The sequence below is a fragment of the Petromyzon marinus genome, chromosome 16, assembly GCF_048934315.1.
Source record: "Petromyzon marinus isolate PM22_M1 ecotype Great Lakes invasive population chromosome 16, UKy_Petmar_22M1.pri1.0, whole genome shotgun sequence".
NCBI lineage: Eukaryota > Metazoa > Chordata > Hyperoartia > Petromyzontiformes > Petromyzontidae > Petromyzon > Petromyzon marinus.
This window is the reverse complement of record NC_133682.1, coordinates 6,164,853-6,187,042: the sequence shown is the minus strand read 5'-3', so window position 1 is coordinate 6,187,042 and position 22,190 is coordinate 6,164,853. Positions and strand designations below refer to the sequence as shown.

The following is a 22,190-nucleotide window of genomic DNA, read 5'->3' as shown; positions in this document are numbered from 1 at the left end:
TGTGCGCTTGTGTTTTTGTGTGCGCTCGTGTTTTTGTGTGCGCTTGTGTTTTTGTGTGTTTGTGTGTGCTTGTGTTTTTGTGTGCGCTTGTGTTTTTGTTTGTGCTTGTGTTTTTGTGTGCTAACAATGCTACTCGGTGGTGAGCAACGTGCATCGGCCGATAAATGTCATCGGCCGTCTGCGATTGTGCGAGAAAGGTTTTGGCGACTCAAAAGTACAGTGGCAAAACAACACGCGTGCACAGAGGGCAACAATACAGATTTACAAAGCGTAGCATTTTGACGATATCGCAAGAATCCTCCAGAATAGGCGAGACATGCACATTGACAAGGCTTGGGAAGAGAGGAGGAGTTCAAATTAGAATGGGAGGGAGTGGAGAGCTGCGGGTCAGAGTGGGGTAAGGAGATGATGATGCTTTGATGAAGGCACAGTTTAAGATACTTCAGAGAGAAGAGAAAGTCACTCGTAGCCAGGGGATAAGAGGATGGAATTGAGCCTCGACTTAAACAGAGGTGGTGTCTGTGCAGCGATATCCGAATTGCAGCAGCATTTACAGTGGGAATGACTATAGTGGGGTAAAAACAGGAGTTTTAGGAGAGTAGCAAGTAAAAAAAAGTTAAATGACAAATGTTCATACTCTTTGGTTCTATCGGTAAAGTCTCAGCAGCAGACCACCTGATGATGGACGCTTGTGTTGTGCCCGAAACGTCGTGATTTCTTTTATTTTCTACCTACGTGACTTTACCGAAAGAACCAAAGAGTATGGATTCCTGCAGTCACGAAAGCTTCAAATCAAGACAAATGTTCAGTTTATTTTCAGTTGAATGTTACTGCCATTAACCCCACTTCGTTAAAATGACTTTTATCTTTTTTTGGTGATTCATTAAAAAAAACAGAATCCACAGTAACGACGGCGACGAAAGTGGGGACATTAAACAATTCGGTCACAAATCTATAAAAGAAATATCCAACACGAGAGCGGAAGCTGAAGAGCAGGTGGGGGATAAAGGCCCTTAAGTTTTTGACAATCGCCCCTCTGAGCTTGTAGCTCAGCGCAAATCTCGTGCCCATGCCGGAGCGCCTCCAACCATCGATTTTGCTCGCGAATCCGCCACCACGTTTCAAGAAAACCGTGGCCCAATGATTGCGCTCGAGTCACGGGGGCGCTCCCAAGCGTGACTCTGTGGGGGACACGGGGATCACGGTCCACGGTGGTCATAGGAGTATGACAAAGACAAAGATCCCCCATATAGCCTTAACAGACTGTAGGGGCAAGTGCTGTTAGCGAGCACCTCCGAAGGCCGGAACGGTACACGAGGGGGTGGGTGGCCAGCACCACGTCCGACCGCCTTTGTCTCCCTAGTGGTGATGTTTACACACCGCTCCAGGTACTCATTTGAGGCTTAGTCGACCTAGGGGAGGCCCGGGACCGGTTCAGATAATCGTCACTGGGTGTTGGCCGTAAGCGGGAATCGAACCCGGATCGCCGGGTTCATAGCGCAGCGCGCTAACCGCTACACTACCGCTCCCCACACAGTATGACACACAGACACACACACACAACCGGCGTCCACCACTCCCACCCTGGCCGCTATTCCAGCACGGAGAGCCAGCGCGCGCACGCACGCACACACACACCGCCGTCCGTGAAGAAACCCCGTAAATCTCAAAAGATTTCGCAGTAACCCTCCACACACCCCCCCCCCCCTTACTCACCCGACCCTGCACCCACCCCCGCCTCTGCCCTTGCGTGTTCGTTCATCCGCCGCACGCTTCAGTGGCGTTTGTTTAGGCTGCGGCATTTACAGGAGGGCTCCACCACCGACGACGACGTGATGGGAGTTTTACTAAAGGAGAGCCCGGCGTTGCTTCGCTCCGCAACGATCGATTTTGCGATAACGACGCAAGCTTGTCCGCAGACCTCCGTGCAACGATGAGTCGACTGCTATCCTGCCCGGGGAATAAACTACGGATTCAACAGTCCATACGAAGGGGACCGGATTTTCACTTGGATTTTAAGAAACTATATATATAAAAAAAAAGCTTACCGTGTCGGTATTTTGAGACGTAGCTCTGTAATACAATGAGATACCAGCGCAGGGCAGGAGGTATAGATTGAGACCGAGGGTAATGCAAGGATGGGGTGGAACGAGACACGATGATAGTGGACACGACTAGAGAGACAGGGAGTACTTGGCACAGCCAAACCCAGATAATGGGACATTTTTGCTGAGAAGAAAATGGAAATCTCTGGGTCTCTATGTAATTCTATGAATCTCCGTGTAAGGCTATGGATCATGTCAGTGTATGTGCATCTATGAATCTCTATGCAAGGCTATGAATATCTATGTAAGGCTATTGATCATGTCAGTGTATGTGTGTCTATGAGTCTCAATGTAAGATTGTGAATTATTTCGATGCATGTGCGTCTATGAGTCTCTATAGCAGGCTATGAATGTCTATGCAAGGCTATGGATCATGGCAGTATATTTGCGTCTATGAGTCTTGTAAGTTTTCACAGTGGATGCGACTTACGAAGAGGCACAGTAATAGACTCACACGGAGAGATAAATCCGAGCAGCCAAGCCTGCGGAGTAATGTAATTTGTGGCTCGGAAGAAGGAAAAGATTATAAAAGCTATGGTTGGGCATATTCACGTTCAGCGAAATGTGCACACTGTTCTGGTTTTATTAAATTAGTGCCATTATTGCAGAGGAAGAGAAATTACTGCCTAATTGGAAGAGTGGCTCGTGGAATGTTTTTCGTCGTTCCTGGTTACAGAAATGAACTGAGTTCAAAGACACTGCTGGAAACTGTTGGGAGTCCGGATCGCAATGTGTGACTGTGTCTTTGTCTCTTGAAATACTGCAGTTACTTGTTTATCTATTTCATCGGCCAATACAAATATAATTAATTAGCAAAGTGACGATAATCTATGCACAAATATTACATTATTTTGGTGGAATTCTAATACTGAATTAAGAATTTCGTTTTTTACCAGAATTATATATAAAACACAGGTGTTTGCTCGATCCACCTATTTTAATGCAACATCATATTATTATCATGAATTTATAACTGGGTAATATGGTCCTACTCGGCAGCGGATAATTGCATTTCTGATGTTTATATTAGGGCCTCTGTTTAAGCCTCAAAGGCACATCTACTCCGTATCCCAAAAGAAATAGGCACATTAAACATCACCCTCCGTTATTCCACCACTACCCTCTTTTCATTTGGTTCTCATTAGACACCCAACACATTCTGTTTGCTCAAATTACACGCGTAATGTTTGCAGGCGGATTTATTGCGCAAAATATTCAGCATTTTTTTCTTGTTCCCCTCGCAAGCCCCCCCCCCCCCCCCCCTCCAGAGTGGTAAGCAGAGAAAAGAAAAAAACATGCCTGTTGACACGGCCACATTCTGACCCAATCAACATGACCACACATTCAGCTTATTTGAGCTCTGTGGCTTAGGCAAAGCTAAGCTAAACTACGATTAAACACATTTTTTTATTTTACTGGGTAAGGGCCACTGAGCTACAGAGCTAGTTTTCAGAAGCGAGCTGCCCACAAATGATGGCTCAACGAAAGTGGCTTTTCGTGCGGAAATTGATAGCAGCCAAATGCTCTAAGCGCACGTTTTATTCTAATTGTGGAGGGAAAAACCGGAGGACCCGGATTAAAAAAAAATGCACTCTGACCACGTGGAGAGCATGCAAACTCCAAATATACAGAGGTTCGGGATCGAAACCACGACCTCCTTTTACAGCATGCGAGGGAGATTACGTCTCGCCCCCACCAAGAGCGTGGCGCACACAACGTGGTGGCCACACGGCGTGGGAGGAAAGCCACGACAGCGGATCGCGCCTTCCAGCTGCTTGCGAGCGGCACACCCTCAAAGTGTTGTTCAGTCTGATCGTTGCCAGCCTCCTCCACGTGTGTTCCCGCTGCAACGAGGCGTTCCCGTCATTTTACTGACAAAGTGTTTTGGATTTTTTTAGAATAAGAAATAATCACGATGATTTCGAGACAGATTTAACACAAAAAAAAGAACACCCTTTAAAACGCGAAATGTAAGCATTGAATTGACACCCCGGCTGGGTATGGGTGTGCTATCTGTGCCAAGGTCCATGTGTTTTGGGTTTTACTTCTCATCGCACGCGTACTTACAAACTGAATGACCTTCAGCTGAAGGGAGGCCGCGTCGAGGTCATAAAGTTCCCCTGTGAAGAGAGAACAGGACGAGATGCAACCAAAGTAGAAAGCATCGACACCACCACTTTGAACTTCCAAATCACACAAGGAACAGAAAGACGCTTCGTTCCAGCTTCAGGAATTCATCACGCCGTCTCGGTAAACACGGAACGTTGGGCCAACTTTGGTCCGACGGCTCCGACCACGAGCCAACGTTGGCCCAACGTTGCACTTTCACCGTGGTTGTTGCTTTGCTGTTCGCGAAGCTCAGCGTGGATTTGAGCCGCGACAGGGCTTTGGTCGGTTGCTCACTGTGCATACAACGGGTGTTATAGGCCGCTGTTGGGCTGTGCCGCGTTGAGGGCCGAGAGGACTGTTGTTGTAACTCCGCTATGCTCCCAAGTGTATGTCCATTGCGTCCACCAACCAGCATTGACCAGCGAGGCAAAATTTGGTTCATACAAGCATCCCATTATTGACACTACGTGAGGAGCCATTGGTCCAGCAGTGGAGTGAAAACGGACTGAAATATTTGTCTTTTATCGTAAACTTATATTTTAAATATATGCCTCTCTGTCCCCATGATGAACGTGCCGCATTGTTTTGTACGTGCCGCACTGTTTTGTACAGTGCAGTTGCATTTAAATGCAACATTAATGGGAATTGTAATCGTATAACTTCGTCGTAATAGCCCGATAAGGATGTGCAGATGTCAACGATGAAGACGCACGATGTTACGTGTGCCGAACAGAAATGCAAAACCATTAAATTATAAGCGCGGTTGTTAATTTTACAAGTGTGTTTCTGCTGATAAAAGAATAATCATATAACAACCGGACAATATCGACATTGAAAAATTTAGAAGAAAAAAAATGTTTCGACCATAAAGCAGAGTTCTTTACTCATTTTCAGAGGGGGGCCACTGTCGCCGAAAAGATCACCGGCGTGAGGGCGGCGACACATTTGAAACCGCTGGGTTTGACAGCGGCACGATGGGGTGCGTCAGGGGCCGCAGTAAAGGCCACCAGTGGCTCGCGGGCTTTGCAATGAAGACCGCTGCCACAAAGCCTTGGGACTTTCTAGGCCAACATTTCTAAAGTTCAGCCCTCGCGATGCCTCCACGGTCCCGCCTCTTGCTGATTGTCAATTTACAAATGCACACGGAGCCCCCCTGCACACTGCACGCACCTGATGGTTGGTAACTATGTAACACGATTTTTGTTCCTGGGTAGTAAGTGTTATTTTCTAATTGCTTATGCCTCCAAAGTACAGGAAATGGATATTATTCCCCACAAACGTTGCTTTTGTGACCGGGACTTCACGTGAAGGAATGACACAAATGCACACCACGTTTTCTCATTGAAAATAGGTAAATAAAAAAAATATCACTGTCCTGTTCTTTGGTTCTTTCGGTAAAGTCACGTGGAATGAGCATAAAATAATAAATTGATAAAATAAAATAACACAATAAAATTCTCACGACGTTTCGGCCACAACACAAGCAGCCTTCATCAACACAAGCGGCCTTCATCACTGTCCTGGTCACAAAAGCAAAGTTTGTGGGGAACAATAGCCACATTCTGTACTTTTGAGGCATAAGCAATTAGAAAATAACACTTACTACCCAGGAACAACATTGTTTTCTTACACAGTGAATCACGGAAATCTGTACCGTGAGGGGAGGTCACTGGGGCTTGTATCCAGAAGCAGTGTTTTTCGCTCTCTGAAGTGCTTTCGGGTAGTACCGCACCTGTCGTTTGGCATGATGTCCGACGTTTCGCTTACAGTGCTGGGAGCTACTTAAGGAAATTAATTCAAGTTTCCGGCACGTGGAGCGAAACGTCGCACTTCACTGCAAGCAACACGCAGTACGATCCCAAACAACAAAATAACATTGAGGAGAGCGATACAGCACAAGCGCAAAACACATCTCTATGCAGTAATGCCACCACTTTCCTGGGCAGAAAAACGAAAAATAGGCAAAAACGGTTCGTTCGTTTTAGTTTCACATGGTAAAAGACTTTTTTTCTATACATTCAAAAGTGCAGAGAGATGACCTCTGATGAAGTCTGGTGACCGTTCTGGCCTCTAAATGTACTGAGAAGAAGGACCACTGGGTCAAAATGTTGCCTATTCTATACTTTCCCCTTTTAAGGCCACAGTGCTATTGACGAATGCGTTGCGTTGTTTTTAAATTCATCACAGGTCTCCACCAGCAGTCATGAATCTTTACACTTCGAAGCAGGTGAGAGCAATTTGTCTCATCCTCAGCGTTATAATAAAATTGGCCAGACAGAAGAGGCAGCAGGTGCAACGACTACGGACTAATCCTTTATCCCTTAATGTCATCTACAGCATCAACCAATATCCATGTAATTGGTAAAGTGATGAGAGACAGACTGAACAGTGCCAATAATAATACATTCAGGGGCTACCCATGTGCTCGCTTCTAAAGGTTAGCAGACAGACATGAGAGCCATAAAACGTGAAGGCGTCGGTGATGCCTGTTGATAAACTGGACGCCTTGGATTTTATCGATAAACTGATCCCTTGAAAGTCACACAACTGCAGGATTATTCATACGAAACGTTACATTTCTCTTTGGGGGTGGGGTGGGGGGAAGTACCGTGCGTCAACCCCCCCCCCCCCCCAATATTTGTATGCACGACTCAATTTCTCAATAACTTCTGCATCGCTGGTAGACTGAAGTCAGCGTGCAACTAGTAGCCACAGCCATAGCGCAAGGTATACTGGATGTAATGTGCCGTGTGAATAAATATTTTTCGCCGACAAAGACAGATTCGGCTAAAATTAATTGCAGGCTTACATGAGATGTGATGATCTACATATCGCATAAATGACACTAAAGCAAGTCGCGTCAATATAGTGTGAGACCTATTTTGAAGTTTGATGTTTATCAGCTAATTATTTTACTTAAATTGGTGTAAAAGATCGCTGTTATTAAGCAGAATAACGGCGCATACCTTCAATGCCGAAACATATTTACCCCTTGTTATGTACAAATATATCGCAAGTGTTTTTCAGTCATTACCAATCCACTTCTGGACGAAGGACCCCCCTCTCTCCCCCCATGCTTTGTTGGTCAAGGAGGTCACTTGACCATACTTCACCGCAATGGTCAGTGTAGGTTGGTGAAAGAGGGTACACCTATGACTGTTTCATATATAACGTGCTACCGATGTTAGCAGTGGCCAGGAATCGAACTCAGGTTACCAGGTACATAGCGCAGTGTGCAAACAACTCCACTAATTCCCACCCCCCGCCCTCCCCCCCAAAAAAAAATCGAACAAAAAAGTAATCTTGCAACTGCACTTAGCATTCCATGCAAACAAAAAATGCATCTCAATTTTCATGTGTTTACCATTCCCCCCGTAATTCTTGTGGTTTAATATTTCATCGTTGGCATTAAACTACTAAAGTAAAAGTGCTCCTTAGCCACTTCGAATTTTGCATCATTATTATTTATACCACTGAAATGTAGTCTCCATTCGCAGAGTGCCGTATCGAACGTTCCCATTCATATGCATAAGTGGCTTCTGGGCTGACGAGCTTGTATTATCTTCGACACTTAGAGCGCGGAACAGTCTCACAAAAGGTGACAAGAAAAGCCATTTTAATGTCAGCATCCTCCAGGCTCCGCTAATGTGCCACGGAAAAGCCTGAAAATGCTTGTGGCCCCTTTAGATTAGCCCCATCAAAGGCGACTCGATGTTGGACTCCGTAATGCCCCTCAGCGCATCTCTCCATCCGACACATGCCGTAATTACCACTGCACCGAGAGGAAAATAAAAGAATGAGGAAAAAAATACTTATCAGATATTATGCCACTGAAACCTAATGGAACTGTTGAGAGATATGTGATGTATTCTCATTATTTATTTTATTTTATATATCTTGCCAGGTGTTGTTTGCTGGTTTTTAATGAGTTATCCTCACCGACTATCTAATTTTCCTGTGTGACATTTGTTAAAGTGTTACCTGGATCATAGGAATGTAAAATAACGTTTTATTTTTTACATACGTATAAATCTTAGAATATATATTTTTTATGGGCAATATGTTTAAAACATCGCCTCGCCAACCAAATAATATATATTTTAACAAACAGTAAGGAAAGGAAAAATATAATGCAATAAAAAAATTCAGATGGCCGATCGACAATTGCTTTTGAGACTTTGAAACTGCTTAAGAAAATACATTAAAAGCCAATTTTATTTAAAGAAAAGTAATTTAACAGACTCAGTTAACCAACATAAAATCAACAGTGGCAACGCACTCCAAAAGTTGGGCCCCTTCTCTCGTTTTGCCGATGCAAAGTTACGTTAAAATGCAACGCTTTAGAGCCTTACATAATAAATTAATAAAACGCAAGAAAATAAATAAGAAATCAATACATGAATAAATAATATCACAATTTCAGATGCGGTGACATTTTAAATCTTTGGAGGCAACGGGCAGTGTGGATGTGTGTGTGTGTGTTGTGTGTCTGTGTATGTGGGGAGCAGTCATCTCAGTCAGTCGACCCGTGGCACCTGGGTCTGTTCCGTGACCTCCTGCCAGCGGGTGTTCGACACTTCACGTGGCCTCAAGGTGCACATAGCCTGGCACAAGCGTCGTGGTGATGTCATCGCCACTTAGTGGCGAATGGCGGTTGTTGTTGTTGTGGGGAGCGGTAGTGCAGCGATTAGCGCTGCGCTACGAACCCTTTTATCCGGGTTAGATTCCCGCTCACGGCAAACACCAGTAACGATTATCTCAACCGGTCCTGGGCCTCCCATAGGTAGACTCAGCCTCAAATGAGTAGCTTGTGCGGTTTGTAGTAAACATCGCCACTAGGGAGACAAAGGCGGTCAGGCGTGGTGCTGGCCACCCACCCTCTCGTGTCCCGATCCGACCTTCATAGGTGCTCCCGAACAGCACTTGCCCCAATAATCTGTCAAGGCTACGCGAGGGATCTTTGTCATTTGTGTGCCCGCGCGAGTGTTTGTTTGTGGGAGGGTGGTGCGTGCATGCATAAACCAAAACAAACAACGCCACACAAAAAAAATTATATGAGCGACCATGGCCACTACACGGAATGCGTAATGAGCCCTGGGCAAAGCCTTCACGTCCACGGACAGAAGCTTTGTTATTTAGATGGCACACACGATAGGGTGCTTCCCCGCTAGCAGATCCTTATCACCTGATCTACACACACACAGACACCTCTCCCCCGAGCGCCCGAACTGACATTTGCGGTTGTCGGCATCTGCAAAGCTTCTACAGCTCCCGGGTAATTAATATCCCACCTAGGGGGGAGGGGGGGTGAAGGGGGTTTGCTAAAGGTGCTGTCACCCCCTCCCCTGCCTGCATCTGTTGACCCTCTCTGTTCTCCACCCCTCTGCCACCTTTCGCCCCGCCACCCCCTCCCCCCGTCACTGTCCGTCGTTCAGAGGGCTTCACGACCGAGACGGTGGCCCCCGTGCCAACCGCCGCCGCCGCCCCCACCCCCTGCCCGTGGAGTCGGTTCAGAACGACGTGAACCGTGTCCGAGACACACCTCCACCGACACCTCACTTGCGATGCGCTCATTTTGCCCGCGTGTCCGCGCCTTTGTCTTAGCTCGGTGTGGGGAGCGGAGCGGTGGTGCAGCGGTTAGCGCTGCGAACCCCGGCGGACCCGAGTTCGATTCCCGCTCGCGGCCAACACCGGTGAGAATTATCCCAAACGGTCCTGGGCCTCCCCAAAGTACCTGGTGTGGTGTGTGTGCAAAATACTGGCACTGGGGGAGACAAAGGCGGCCAGGCGCGATGTTGTACACCAACACACCCTCGTGTGCCTTGCCAGCCTTCATAGGCGCTCGCGAACAACGCTTTCCCCAAAAAAGTCTGTTCGAGGCTATATGTGGGGGGATCTTTGTCTGGTAAAGCGATCACCAATGAAGGCCGGAGCGGCACACGAAGGGGTAGTGCGGCCAGCACCACACCCGGCCACCTTTGTCTCCCCAGTGCTGATATTTATGCAGCACCTACCAGCTACTCACAAAATATTAAGCCCTGGCCCTTTTCACTGCGTCAAGCGACTGGATAACATTGCAATTCATATTCTTAGTTTTTTCGGTAAAGTCACGTTGAAGAGAAACAACAAAATAACAAAATATATATAAAACAATTTTTATTGTTTTATATATATTTTGTTATTAAATAACAAAATATATATAAAACAATTTTTATTGTTTTATATATATTTTGTTATTTTGTTGTTTCTCTTCAACGTGACTTTACCGAAAAAACTAAGAATATGAATTACTGCAGTCACGAAAGCTTTAAATAAAAACATTGCAATTGTTTGTCTTTTCGGTTGGGAAACGTGTGACAGGGTTTATACGTATTCTTAGTTCTGTCGGTAAAGTCACGTTGAAGGGAAACAATAAAATAATAAAATATATATAAAACAATAAAAAAATTCTCACGACGTTTCGACCATAACACAAACGGTCAAATGATGACGACCGTTTGTGTTATGGTCGAAACGTCGTGAGAATTTTTTTTTATTGTTTTATATATATTTTATTATTTTATTGTTTCCCTTGACCGTTTGTGTCATGGTCGAAACGTCGTGAGAATTTTTTTTATTGTTTTATATATTTTTTATTATTTTATTGTTTCCCTTCAACGTGACTTTACCGAAAGAACTAAGAATATGAATTACTGCAGTCACGAAAGCTTTAAATCAAAATTTAGGGTTTATACGTTTTTATTGTTTTTGGCTGTTGTTTAGTCCCAGCACAGCTGTTCATCACTGACGAGATCCAAAATGCTGAAGGGCATTCCAGTGGTTCCCTGTGTATCTCTAGTGGAAACACAGACACGTGTGGGCATATCTTAAGAGCTATATGACAGCACTTTGGTTGTAATAAGCACAGCCCCCCCCACCCGCCCCCAGGCCTAAATGACATTCAACTATTTCAACAACGTTTTGATTATTTTACCAGGTAAGGCCCACTGAGCTGTACAGCTGTTTTTCAGAAGCGACTTGGTCACTCGACGAAGTGGCTTAACCACGTGGAAAAATATAGCAGACAAATACTCCTGCTGTCATAGCTGCACGAGTTACTCTGCGTCTGTCTGCTTTAGCGCTACGACTGACGATCAGTCTGACAATAGGCCGATGACTAAAACAGAACGTATTCATATTCAGACACTGAACGGAGGTCTGCTTGTATATATATTTCTTCTATCACCCATAACACTGTGCAACAACGCGCAAGAGCGGTTGTGTACGACATAGCTTGTTTTTGTTGTTGTTGTTACGTTGAACAGGTCCCAATCATTTAGACGGAGTTCTCTAGCATATAGCGCACGACAGACCTGCAGCATTTGTTCAACAAGCCTGAACTCTGCCGATGACATCCAGATGGTCAAAAGTGGTCAATGAGAGTTTGCTGCCTTTAACAAAAGTTGCTGGATTGATATTTGTCTGGGAAGCCAATAGGCTGATGAATGCCAGCTGCTTTATTTTGCGTGTGACGACGAAGATCGGAGGTCTGTTTAGATACGTTGTTACGCATTTTGCGATACAAAAAAACGTGTAATGAGTTTGTTTACAAAACATTTTTCATAGCAGAGTATCTCTCTCTCTCTCTGACACGAAGAAGAGCGATTGCCCAACATGTCATAAACATTCCATATTACGTTTTCCCTCTTTGAAGGGGGCGATATTATTGATCAACGTGTTGAATTCTGCGTGTGCTTCACTGCCAAACGCAGTATCCCGAAAGACTAATAAGTCAGTTGAGTCAACTCACCGCAGAGCTGCAAGATCTTGTGGTCTGCCGAGTCATTGTCGTCCCCTGCCTGGCACCGATTGGTCAGTCTGGCTTTTGGCAGAGAATTCTGGGTACAAGGGAGGCCCTTGTGGGAATGCGCTGAGGGGCGAGGAACCGCGGCCATCCGATTGTAGCAAACGGCAACCTGATGGGGAAATGCAAAAAAAATATTCTTTAAAATTCATAATGAAGACAACATTCACAACATTTCTTTATTCAAGTTGTACGACCACCTCACTTATCTTATACTATAAGATCAGACGTGGTATTTTTTGTTAACGACGCACAAAAGAGGTTAATTGTTAGCAGATATATACAGATATTTAACCTCCAGGATGATCACCTGGACTTTTCCGAATCTCATCACGTCTTGGAAACTACGCAGGGATAGTCCTTGGATGGGCGGACACCATCCGCAAAAACTCAGGCTTGCTGTCGGGTGGGCCTACATTGTGGGCAGCAGAGGGTAGCACAGCAACATTCACTGTTGTACTATGCTCCCTTCCTTCACCAAACAGCCAGCATGGTGAAAGATGGGCAAATAACCCCCGCGACCCTCATCAAGCGGTCGATTGACAAAATGCACTGTATCTGTGCATGATGTATGTCACTCTTTAAATTTGGTGAGCAAACGCAACCCGCTGTCATCACCGCACGTATAATCTGCAATGATTAGTTTCGCAATGCTGAATTATAATAATAATACAAATTACGTAAATATTCAGATTCTACGATGCAATTTCCCCATCCCCACCTACCCCTGTCTTTTGAGAGCAAAAAGTTGCAGAAGGGGTTTTCTAACTTTGTTTAAGCGCAGTGAGATGCAGGCTCTCAGCAAAAAATAAAATAACATCAGGCATCGGACGCAAGTATTTGAGTGCGTTTTTTTTCGTTACTTTCTGCAGTTGTCTTATAACCTGGAGAATACGGTAATAGAAGCAAATTATAGGATTGAACAGTGCCTGCGATAAGTACATCATCAACAGCTCATTAGCACGCAAGCAGACGAAGTGGAAGGGGGGGGTAATACAAACATGACGCTGGCGCGTTCCATTAATCACATTTTCAAAGCACTGCGTGCGTGAGCATAACGAAGCAAAACACCTCCTTCCATTCATTAGCGGCGTTCGACGCCTACACGGAGGGGGATCGCGAAATACACCACCCCCCCATACGCCCCCCACGGCTCTCTTCTTAAGCCACATTGGTTCAGCAAAAACCATAAAGTGGGAAAATAATACAAAGGCAAGGGGTCCACGGCACAGATGCGAGGATCTCATTAGGATGGATCGTGGACAAAAGTGCGTTCGTCATTAGGTGCAACAGCGGAGAGCGCGAATCTTTCAAGACACGAGCAGCAACCGTTGAAATATGTTGACCTTTGTGCCGACCCCCCCCCGCCCCGCCCCCCCCCCCGAGGGTCCTACAGATAAATTGTGATAATGGACTGTTTAAAAACGCAACGTGGGATTCTTCTGAAGTTGCTCTTGCTCATTTCTCTCTCTCGCTATAAAAAAAACCCACGACAACAACAACAACAACAATTCACTCCCCTTGGACACCACTCTGCCCATTGAAGGTGTCGTCACTTTGTCATTGACGGAAAGGCCGAAATAACATTGCAAAGCGGCAAATCTAACCGGACGTAAACATTAGCAGTCACCTCCCGCAACGGACAGACTCCTTCGCAACCGGCGTGCAGGACCGTAGGCTTTTCATCGACCAATTCGCGTACGTTCTCCCTTTTTTTCTTTTTCGACCGCCAAAATTTTCGTCGTTTTCCCGCGCGGGCACTCGCGACCGCGCAGTTCACGCGGAATCGTCATTTGCACGCAACTGCGCGCGTGTCACCCATCCGTCACGGGCGACGCACGGCCAGCGACGGACGACAAAAACGGCACCACGAGTGCGCCGAGCGCAGGGCGAGCTGAACGCCTCGACCGAGGAGAGATTACGGCGTCCTCCGTTCGCGTCTGAACGAGGAGGTGAAAGTTGCTTACGTGCTTCTCCAGGAACGAAAGCGACGCGTCTTCCATGGGCGACAGCTGCTCGCAGAGCGCCTGCGGAAGGACAGCGCGGCGTGAACGTTCCGATCCAGTCGCACGTCCCGGACGCGCACTGTTGCACGCAGGGCTGGCTTCACCTTTGTGGGATTTGGTTGAATGTCATTGCGTTTATTAATTAACTGCATTCACGCCACGCATATGTATACTGGCAATTACAAACATCCCCGCTTCCTCCCCCCCCGTATAGCCTTAACAGACTGTTGGGGCAAGTGTTGTTAGCTGGCAAACACCATACCCGGCCGCCTTTGTCTCCCTCGTGGCGATGTTTACACGCCACGCCAGGGACTAATTTCAGGTTGAGTCGGCCTAGGGGAGGCCCAGGACTGGTTCAAACAATCGTCGATGGTGTTGGGCCGTGAGCGGGAAACGAACCTGGGTTGTGGGGTTTGTAGCGCAAGGCGCCAACCACTACGCTACCGCTCTTTGGCTAAAACACACACAGACACACTGACTGTGATTCACGATTCGTCTGTTGGATTAGGTCGCGTGAGTCGAATAGCAATGGGAGCTACTCACCGCACCTCCACCACCCGACACAGCCAAACAAATTGAGTTGTCACGTGGGGAAGGGCGTGCCAATTGGTATTTGTTTCAGGAGCACAACCGGTTTGTTATACACGATGTGTCGCTGGCGGTTGCAGCTTTAGACCTTAAGTGAATGTGCTTCCCGATCCGGGTCCTTAGAACAAGTTAATCACAGTGGTGAAGTATGGTCAATCGACTCCCACGACCGGGTGGACGCGTGGGGAGGCCTCCCTTCAATCAGCAATGCGTTGGCAAACGGTTTTGAATTATACATTCATGCACGGAAATGAATTAAACGTACCACCTAACAACATAAACATTTCCATTACGAGTCAGCATTAACAGCATACCGGTTCTGTTGTAAGGCTGTGTCGGTGATGACGGTGGAAAACAATAACAACGTTGGCTTGTACATCCCTTTGCCAATAGAGTCCCATACATCACCCTAACGGTCAGTGCTGGTTGGTGAAGAGTGGGGGGGGGCAGGACCGGTTGAGATATCACTCGTCACTGACGTTAGTTAACCTTGCGTGACAACCAGACTCGGGTTGCTGCGGCGCGTCAAGCACTGCGCCACGCCAATGCTGCACTGTGGCTCGTGCAGTGAAGTGAATCTGCGCCCCGGTGGCCCAGCGGTGAAGCGTGGGAGGCTCGCAGTGGGATAGGTCGGGAGTTCAAATCCTGTTCGGGGGGATCGACTGAATCCCACGCTGTCGGGGAAAGTCAACGGTGGTTGTCCGATAGACAGACCTGGCCCTGGCCATAGGAATGTGGAATTTCCACGTGCTGTGGTTCAGCACTTCAGCAGTTTTTTTCTTGCTGTGGTTGTCCCACCTGATGACGATTGCTTGTGTTGCGATCGAAACGTCGTGATCCATTAATTTTCTACCTACGTGACTTCACCGAAAGAACCAAAGAGTATGGATTCCTGCAGTCACGAAAGCTTCAAATCAAGACTTAAATGCTTTTTTTAAAGCAGGAATCACTTTGAGTTTACATTTGACTTGAGGGCTGTCGAGGTGCCGTGACTGTACAAATGAAAGACACACAAAATTGATCCTGAACTCGAATCACAACCACGAGCTCGTGGTGATGGGGGGGGGATGGGCGCTGGGCAGGTGCGGGGGATGAATCGTCACACTCGTAGCGTGGGTCTAGCCGAGGAGCTCGGCTGACATTCCCGTTCCGAATTTACCTTGGAACCGAGAATTGGAGAGGCACAGTGGGGAGCTTTTCAAGCGGAGTGCAGACTGCCGTGACCGGGGCTGAGAGCCATTGCCGCAAATGACAAAGTGCCCTATTATTCACATGCAGGTGCTGTTGCCCGCCACACTTCGATTGGTGGGGGGGGGGGGGAGTGAGTTTGTAGGGCCTTGTTCGGGCCTAAGTGAGGGAAGGGCACAATGAAGTTTCAAATGGTGTCAAGATGTGTGGCGAGCGGCGGGGGAAAACAATGTTCGTACTCACCAGCACCACGAGGGCCACTTGATCGGAGCTGTCCATCACTGGCACGATGATCACTGCCCAATGGATAGCGGGCACACGTGCAGCAAGAAGGATCGTGATAGCGAGAGTGATGAGAGAGAGAGAGATAGAGACGAACAGGATGAGAAGGGAAGGTGGCATTTAAGGAGTGCGGGGAGAGGGAAAGAAATGGCGGGGAGGGGGGAGGTGGGGTGGGGAGAGGAAGATAAAGATGACATCAATTATTAATATTTAAAAATTTACCCTGTTAAAGCAATCATGGCATGTGCCATAAGACGCACAGAGGACATGTGTGGCACAGATGGCAGCGTGTTGTGTAAGCAAATGTCAACTCAATCATTAATGAAAGTTCCATGCAATAAATATTATAGTGGCACCTCCGCTGCCAAGGGAGGGCATCAATTCAAAAGGCATTCAATTTTGCGCCGCGATGCAAATCTGCTGCCCGTAAACACAAACGTGCACCCCCGATGAGGTGATTGCATCTCGAAAGCGAAGCAGAGCTGAGCCTGGTCAGCCACTTGCGTGGGTGACAACCTGGCCTTCGTTGTACGCATGGGGGGGGGGGGGGGGTCTGCGAGCTGGTCGGAGAAATCGGCAGTCCCGAGTGCCACGCCAGTAGCATTGTTTGTGTTGCAGGTCAGAAGGTCGCGAGCCAAACACCCAGCAGTGGTTCTACTCGGCTCGTCACATCTCCCCGAGGTCTGCAAATCGAGTGCCGCTCTCCACCAATATCCGCTCACCCTAACCCCGCTGGGGCTCCCATCGTGAGACGCACCTCTCTTGCCGTCGGGCAGAGGCTCTGACAGGAGGGAGGGAGCCGCGTCCCTCCTCCGGTCGGCGTGATCGAGGCCGCGGCACTCGGTGCGGCTTCCCCTGTCCACCGCCTCCCTGCGACAGCAAAACGCGCGGCGCGGTTTCGGGAAAGGTGAGCGAACCGACCCATGCCACGCGTCGTCGCGACCGCGCCCCCCGCTCCGTCGCCATCGGTCCGCCCGACGCCGGGCCAACAGGTGATGTGTTGGTTTCCTTCGCCTCTTTGCAAAAGTGGAGGCGTCCCCCCGTGGAATGTTAATGCTTCCGTAATCGACCGGGACATCCGAGTAGTTTTCCACCAGCTACAGCGCTGGCCTCACAACGTACGCATGTTGAACTTCTGTCGCACCGTAACGTAACCAACCGTGCTAATCTGAATATGCCATGTGGCCAAGCAGGGCCAGGGGTGGGGCGAACGGTGTGTTCAATCGTAACACTGCGAGGACGCAGTGCCATTGCGTCATCTACGCACGTCTTGAATCGTCCGTTGCGTGTCAGCGGCACAGCTCAGCTTGTGCCGTCTGAACCGTGACAGGTTGGCTCGACATGGTCCTGATGTGGCTCGGGTTTTCAGTGGAAAAACTCAACTCATTTTCTTTTACCAGGTAAGGCCCACTGAGCTATAAAGCTCTTTTCCAGAAGCAACCTCGCCACAAATGATAAGCTCAACGAAGTGGTTTATCACATGGAAATGTATAGCAGCCGAATACTCTAAACGCATGTTTCTAAATGTGGAGGGAAAAACCGGAGGACCTTGAGAAAAATTCCACACGACCAAGGGGAGAACATGAAAACTCCAAATATATAGACATCAAGGTCGGGATCGAACCCACGCACTCCTACGTGCCAGGCGAGGGAGTTAACATCTCGCCACCGCGACGATAATTAATCTCAGCATGGCAGTTTCAAGAGAACTCGTGGCCACTGCAGTCGTTTTGGGGTGACCTCATCATCTGCGATATCTCTCAAGATCATCCGGCCGGCCAAAACGTCGAGATATTTCATTCCCACACGGTAGCAATAGCAAAAAAGTTAGTATTCTCAACGAATCTGTAATTCACGTCTACAGCAGGCTGGCGAAGGGGCCCCAATAAGCACGGGCGTGATAATATCGTGGACGCTCACTGATTACCACGGCCACTGTTAAGCGTCAAAGAAGAATCGGCGAAGCCCGTGAACGCCGCTGGACGCGAGAGTCAAGTTGTGGCCAAGTAACCGGCTCGTCGTATTAATTAAGCTCAGCCACAAAGGAACGCAGCGAGTCTCACGGAGAACCACTGACAAACCTAAATTCAATAAGCCCATGCTGCCATCCTTTAAATGGAAGCTAGAAGTTGAAATGTGATTGATCTTTAAAAAATATATAGATGTAAAATGATATATAGCTGTGAGGCGTTATCAAAGCAAGCCTTCGGCCCGCGCGCATTTATCGCTCGGAATTAAATTGGATTTATTTTTAACTTTAAGAATCTCAGCAGAGGATCGACATCTCACGGCCTCAGCTCGTTATAAGTTGTCAGTTAGGCCGGGCAAAATTAATTGAAGGGTGATGGCAGAAATACGGCACAGAAATGGCGTGACGACCAAAACAGATTAATATTGACCGCGATGCACCCACCAATGCCAGACAACTGCCCTCCGATTCAGCCAAGGGCCTGAACTCTACAGCCTACTTATTTTTCGATTTAAAGCTTTCGTGACTGCAAGGATTCATCTTCTTTGGTTATTTCGGTAAAGTCACGTAGAATGAGAATAAAATAATTAATTGATAAAATAAAATAACACAATAATATTCTCACGACGTTTCGACCACAACACATGAAGGCCGCTTGTGTTGTGGCCGAAACGTCGTGAGAATATTATTGTGTTATTTTATTTTATCAATTCATTATTTTATTCTCATTCTACGTGAGCCTACTTATTGGTCTTAAACATATAATATCAATTGTCCATTAAATCTGATTAATATTGCATTTGTATGAGAAGGAAAAAAAAGCACAGAGTTTATTTTGGACACCTAAGGCCAGCTTCGTAGACTGTGTGACGCAAGGCTGAAGATATGTTTTACGATTCAACATAGCCGATGAAAGTCACTTCGAGAAAAATAAACTTGAGCTCGAACCTCGTTGTTGTTTTCAAATCCTTCTCGGTGCGCTCGGCTCCATTCCTTGAAATTTTATGATAGACGCTGAATAACCTAAAATATGTATTATGATTATTACTGCCAATCTTTAACGGGAGGCCTGTAACGACCCTGCCGTGTGGGCCACGCGGTGGGAATCACTGCCACGTTTGTCCGTGGAGCCGGGCGCGCGGAGGACAACGTGAAAGTAGAGTTCGCGAAACGTGACCACGCAGCCATTAGCCGCCACGACCGGAGAGATGTATCAACATTGTTATTTACAGCAGCATATTTAAACTGCGTTTCGCCATCGATCGATATTGCTTTGATGATTTCATTGGGGCGGATACACTGGCGGCTCAGTGGTAGAGCAAGCAGCTCAACATTTGGAGTGTTGCCATAAGGAAAGTTGCGAGTTCGAATCGCGGTTTTGGAGCTCGTCATCCACCTGGGGTCAGCCAAATAAGTGCCGCATTGTGGGGAAGTGACCAGTGGTTGTCCTGTAAGAGTCTCACCCCCGCTATAAAGATGGAGAATTTCTATAGCTGGCTCACGGCTGTAAGCAGGTGACGAACATTGTCGTGACGATGCTCATTTGCGCAGGAAGTCGCTTTGACCTAAACTTTAATAAAGCAGGGAGCAGTCTGCGGTTGCGCCTCGGCACAACGCTGTTGCTGCTCGCAAGAGCGTGCCACTGCCAGGTCACAGAAGGTCAGCGCATATCCGATGGCTGCTCGACGTCCCCGCATTAAGCATGCACGGAGGGTCTCTCCTCCGATTCACAATGATTCATGCGGCAGCCGAAGATCAACTCGTGTGTATTTGCCGAGCATCGTTTTAAAAGTCACCGAGTCCATTTTTCACAGCGCGTCTTAAATAACTAAACAAAAAATAATACTTCACGCGAGACGCAAGTAACGCATGGTGCAGGCTGCATTAACAGGTCCCCCAAATCTCATTAAGATTCTTTTTTGTGCGAAGGACAGAAAGCCATTACAAGTCTGAGTGGATATTAGATTAATGAGCCCTGCACCATAAAAAGATCATTAATATTTCATAACCTGGAAATGCACGCCCGACTCTTTCCAATACCGGGGTTACCCCCCCGCTCCTTATTGCTCCCTTCCCTTGTTTGCAAACGGTCTGAACGGCAGATCGCTCATCCAAGAAGCCACCATTTGTCATCGTAGCTCCACGGTCCTTCTGCCTTAGACTTTCGTTTTGTGAATGAAATGCGAAAAGCCCATTTTTTTGTCTCAAAGGTGGTGAAAAAAATGAAAAAGAAGCCAAAGGTTAACGAATCATTAAAGCCGCCAAATGCGGCGGCTGTTATATGGCGGTCGTTCGGCAAACGAGATGGACAAAAACAAATCTGACGGGCGACGTTAACCTCCTTTAACCGCTGCAGCCACTGCTGGCCAGGTCACGAGCGCCGTATGCAGACTCATTGCCCTATTGCTCATTGCGCACCCGGCGAGAAAGGGGATTTCGGCACGATAGAGCGAGCAGGGAGGGTGGGGTTGGGGAGGGGTGGTGCAAAGATGGGCATCGTAGTTGTGAACTTCGGCGCGGAGATCTGAACGGAGCAGATTCCTCTCTCGCTCAGGGCGATCCATCGCGGAACTCGCGTCACGATGATTACATCACCGCTGTGGCAGACGTCTCGACCCGCAATCGGAGGCGTTGCGAGTTCAAAAACAACGGTCGAGGGGGGGGGGGCAAGCAGCCCATCGTCATTGATCGTCGTTATTATCACACGCGATCAATCCACAGCCGGACGACGGGCGCCCCAAGCTGTCACCATCTACCATGGCTCTGCGATGTAACGATCCGTCCAGCACCTGCACACCGCTCGGTCAATGTGGTGGACGTCCTCTCTTCGATGCCTGTCCCTCTCCTTTGGCTGCGCGCCCCTCTACCCCCCTCCTCCACGTCGTGCAATAATGCGCGACGTGGGGAGTTGCGAAAATAAGGAATGCCCAGCCCCACGTCAGCCGACCGCTGGACGAAGGCCTCCGCGCGTCGTGTCGGTCGTGGAGGTGGTTTGGCCGTGCTTCGCAGGGCGGCCGGTCAGTGCTGGTCAAAAGAGAGTTGGAACCCGGGACTGGGTTTAGATACTACTCGCCACCAATGGTAACCACCACCGAACTCGGGTCGCGAGGTCGCGAGGTTCGTAGCACAGTGCGATAACCACTGCGCCACCTCTCCACCCCCAGGCAACGCGCCTACGGAGTGAATAAACAAAGTCAGCGGATAACAACAAAAAACAATCCCATGCTGAGAGTTTGAAGCGTGGCTTCGATGACAATAACACAGGGGGAGCGCCCAGGCCTTTCCGCTCGCCGCTGCTGGGCGGCGCGACCCCTCACCTGCTACCAAGCACGTGTTGGTACCCCCCAGAGCACTTTAGAGCAGCGCATCAAGCAATCGACATAACGCATCGAAAGGCCGACGTCATTGTGTATGTGTGTGCGTGTGCGCACGTGGGGGAGCGGTAGTGCAGCAATTATCGCGCTGTCCTAATGAACTCAGCGACCCGAGTTCGATTCCCGCTCACGGCCAACACCGGTGGTGATTATGTGATCCGGTCCTGGGCTGCCCCTAGGTCGACTCAGCCTAAAACGAGTAGCCGGTGTGGTGTGTAAACATTGCTACTGGGGAGACAAAGACGGTCGGGAATGGTGCTGGCCACCCACCGCCTTGTGGGTCGTTCCGACCTTCACAGGTGTTCGTGAACAGCACTTGCCCCAAACGTCTGCAAAGCCTCTACGGGGGACCTATATCTTTGTGTGTGTGTGTATGAATTAGGCCGGGTTGGCTTGTTTGAAGACTATGTAGACTGTCCATTATTGCAAGTGCTTGGATACCCTCTCAGCAGTTGACATGGACGTTTAATTCTCCATCAGAGCGCGCGATTAAAAAATGCGATCGGACAGCTTCAAAATTGCTTCCCGTGATAGGCGCCTCTTAAATAATCTCTTGTAAAATGCATTAAACTGAAATGGCAAACAGCCCCGCACTCCGCCATCGAGCATGCAAGGTTATTCGCTGGATGCGTGCGGATGCTCGAAATGGGCTACACAATACCGACCGACAGCGGGGAGACGAGCACAACGAACTTGTTTCGGGGTGTCGCTCCACCGCCACGTGCA

At 48.1% G+C, this 22,190-nt stretch overlaps 1 protein-coding gene across 1 annotated transcript in view; it reads right to left on the bottom strand.

Annotated features, from left to right (window-relative positions):
- Positions 1 to 22,190, bottom strand: part of PDE2A (phosphodiesterase 2A) — a 222,336-nt gene that overhangs the window by 88,862 nt on the left and 111,284 nt on the right. The window contains exons 5-9 of the mRNA XM_032955406.2: positions 16,879 to 16,991; positions 16,083 to 16,135; positions 14,025 to 14,084; positions 12,004 to 12,169; positions 4,173 to 4,225 (exon numbers count right to left, since the gene is read on the bottom strand). Of these exons, the coding sequence (XP_032811297.2) occupies positions 4,173 to 4,225; positions 12,004 to 12,169; positions 14,025 to 14,084; positions 16,083 to 16,135; positions 16,879 to 16,991 (445 nt within the window). The remainder of the gene's footprint in view (positions 1 to 4,172; positions 4,226 to 12,003; positions 12,170 to 14,024; positions 14,085 to 16,082; positions 16,136 to 16,878; positions 16,992 to 22,190) is intronic.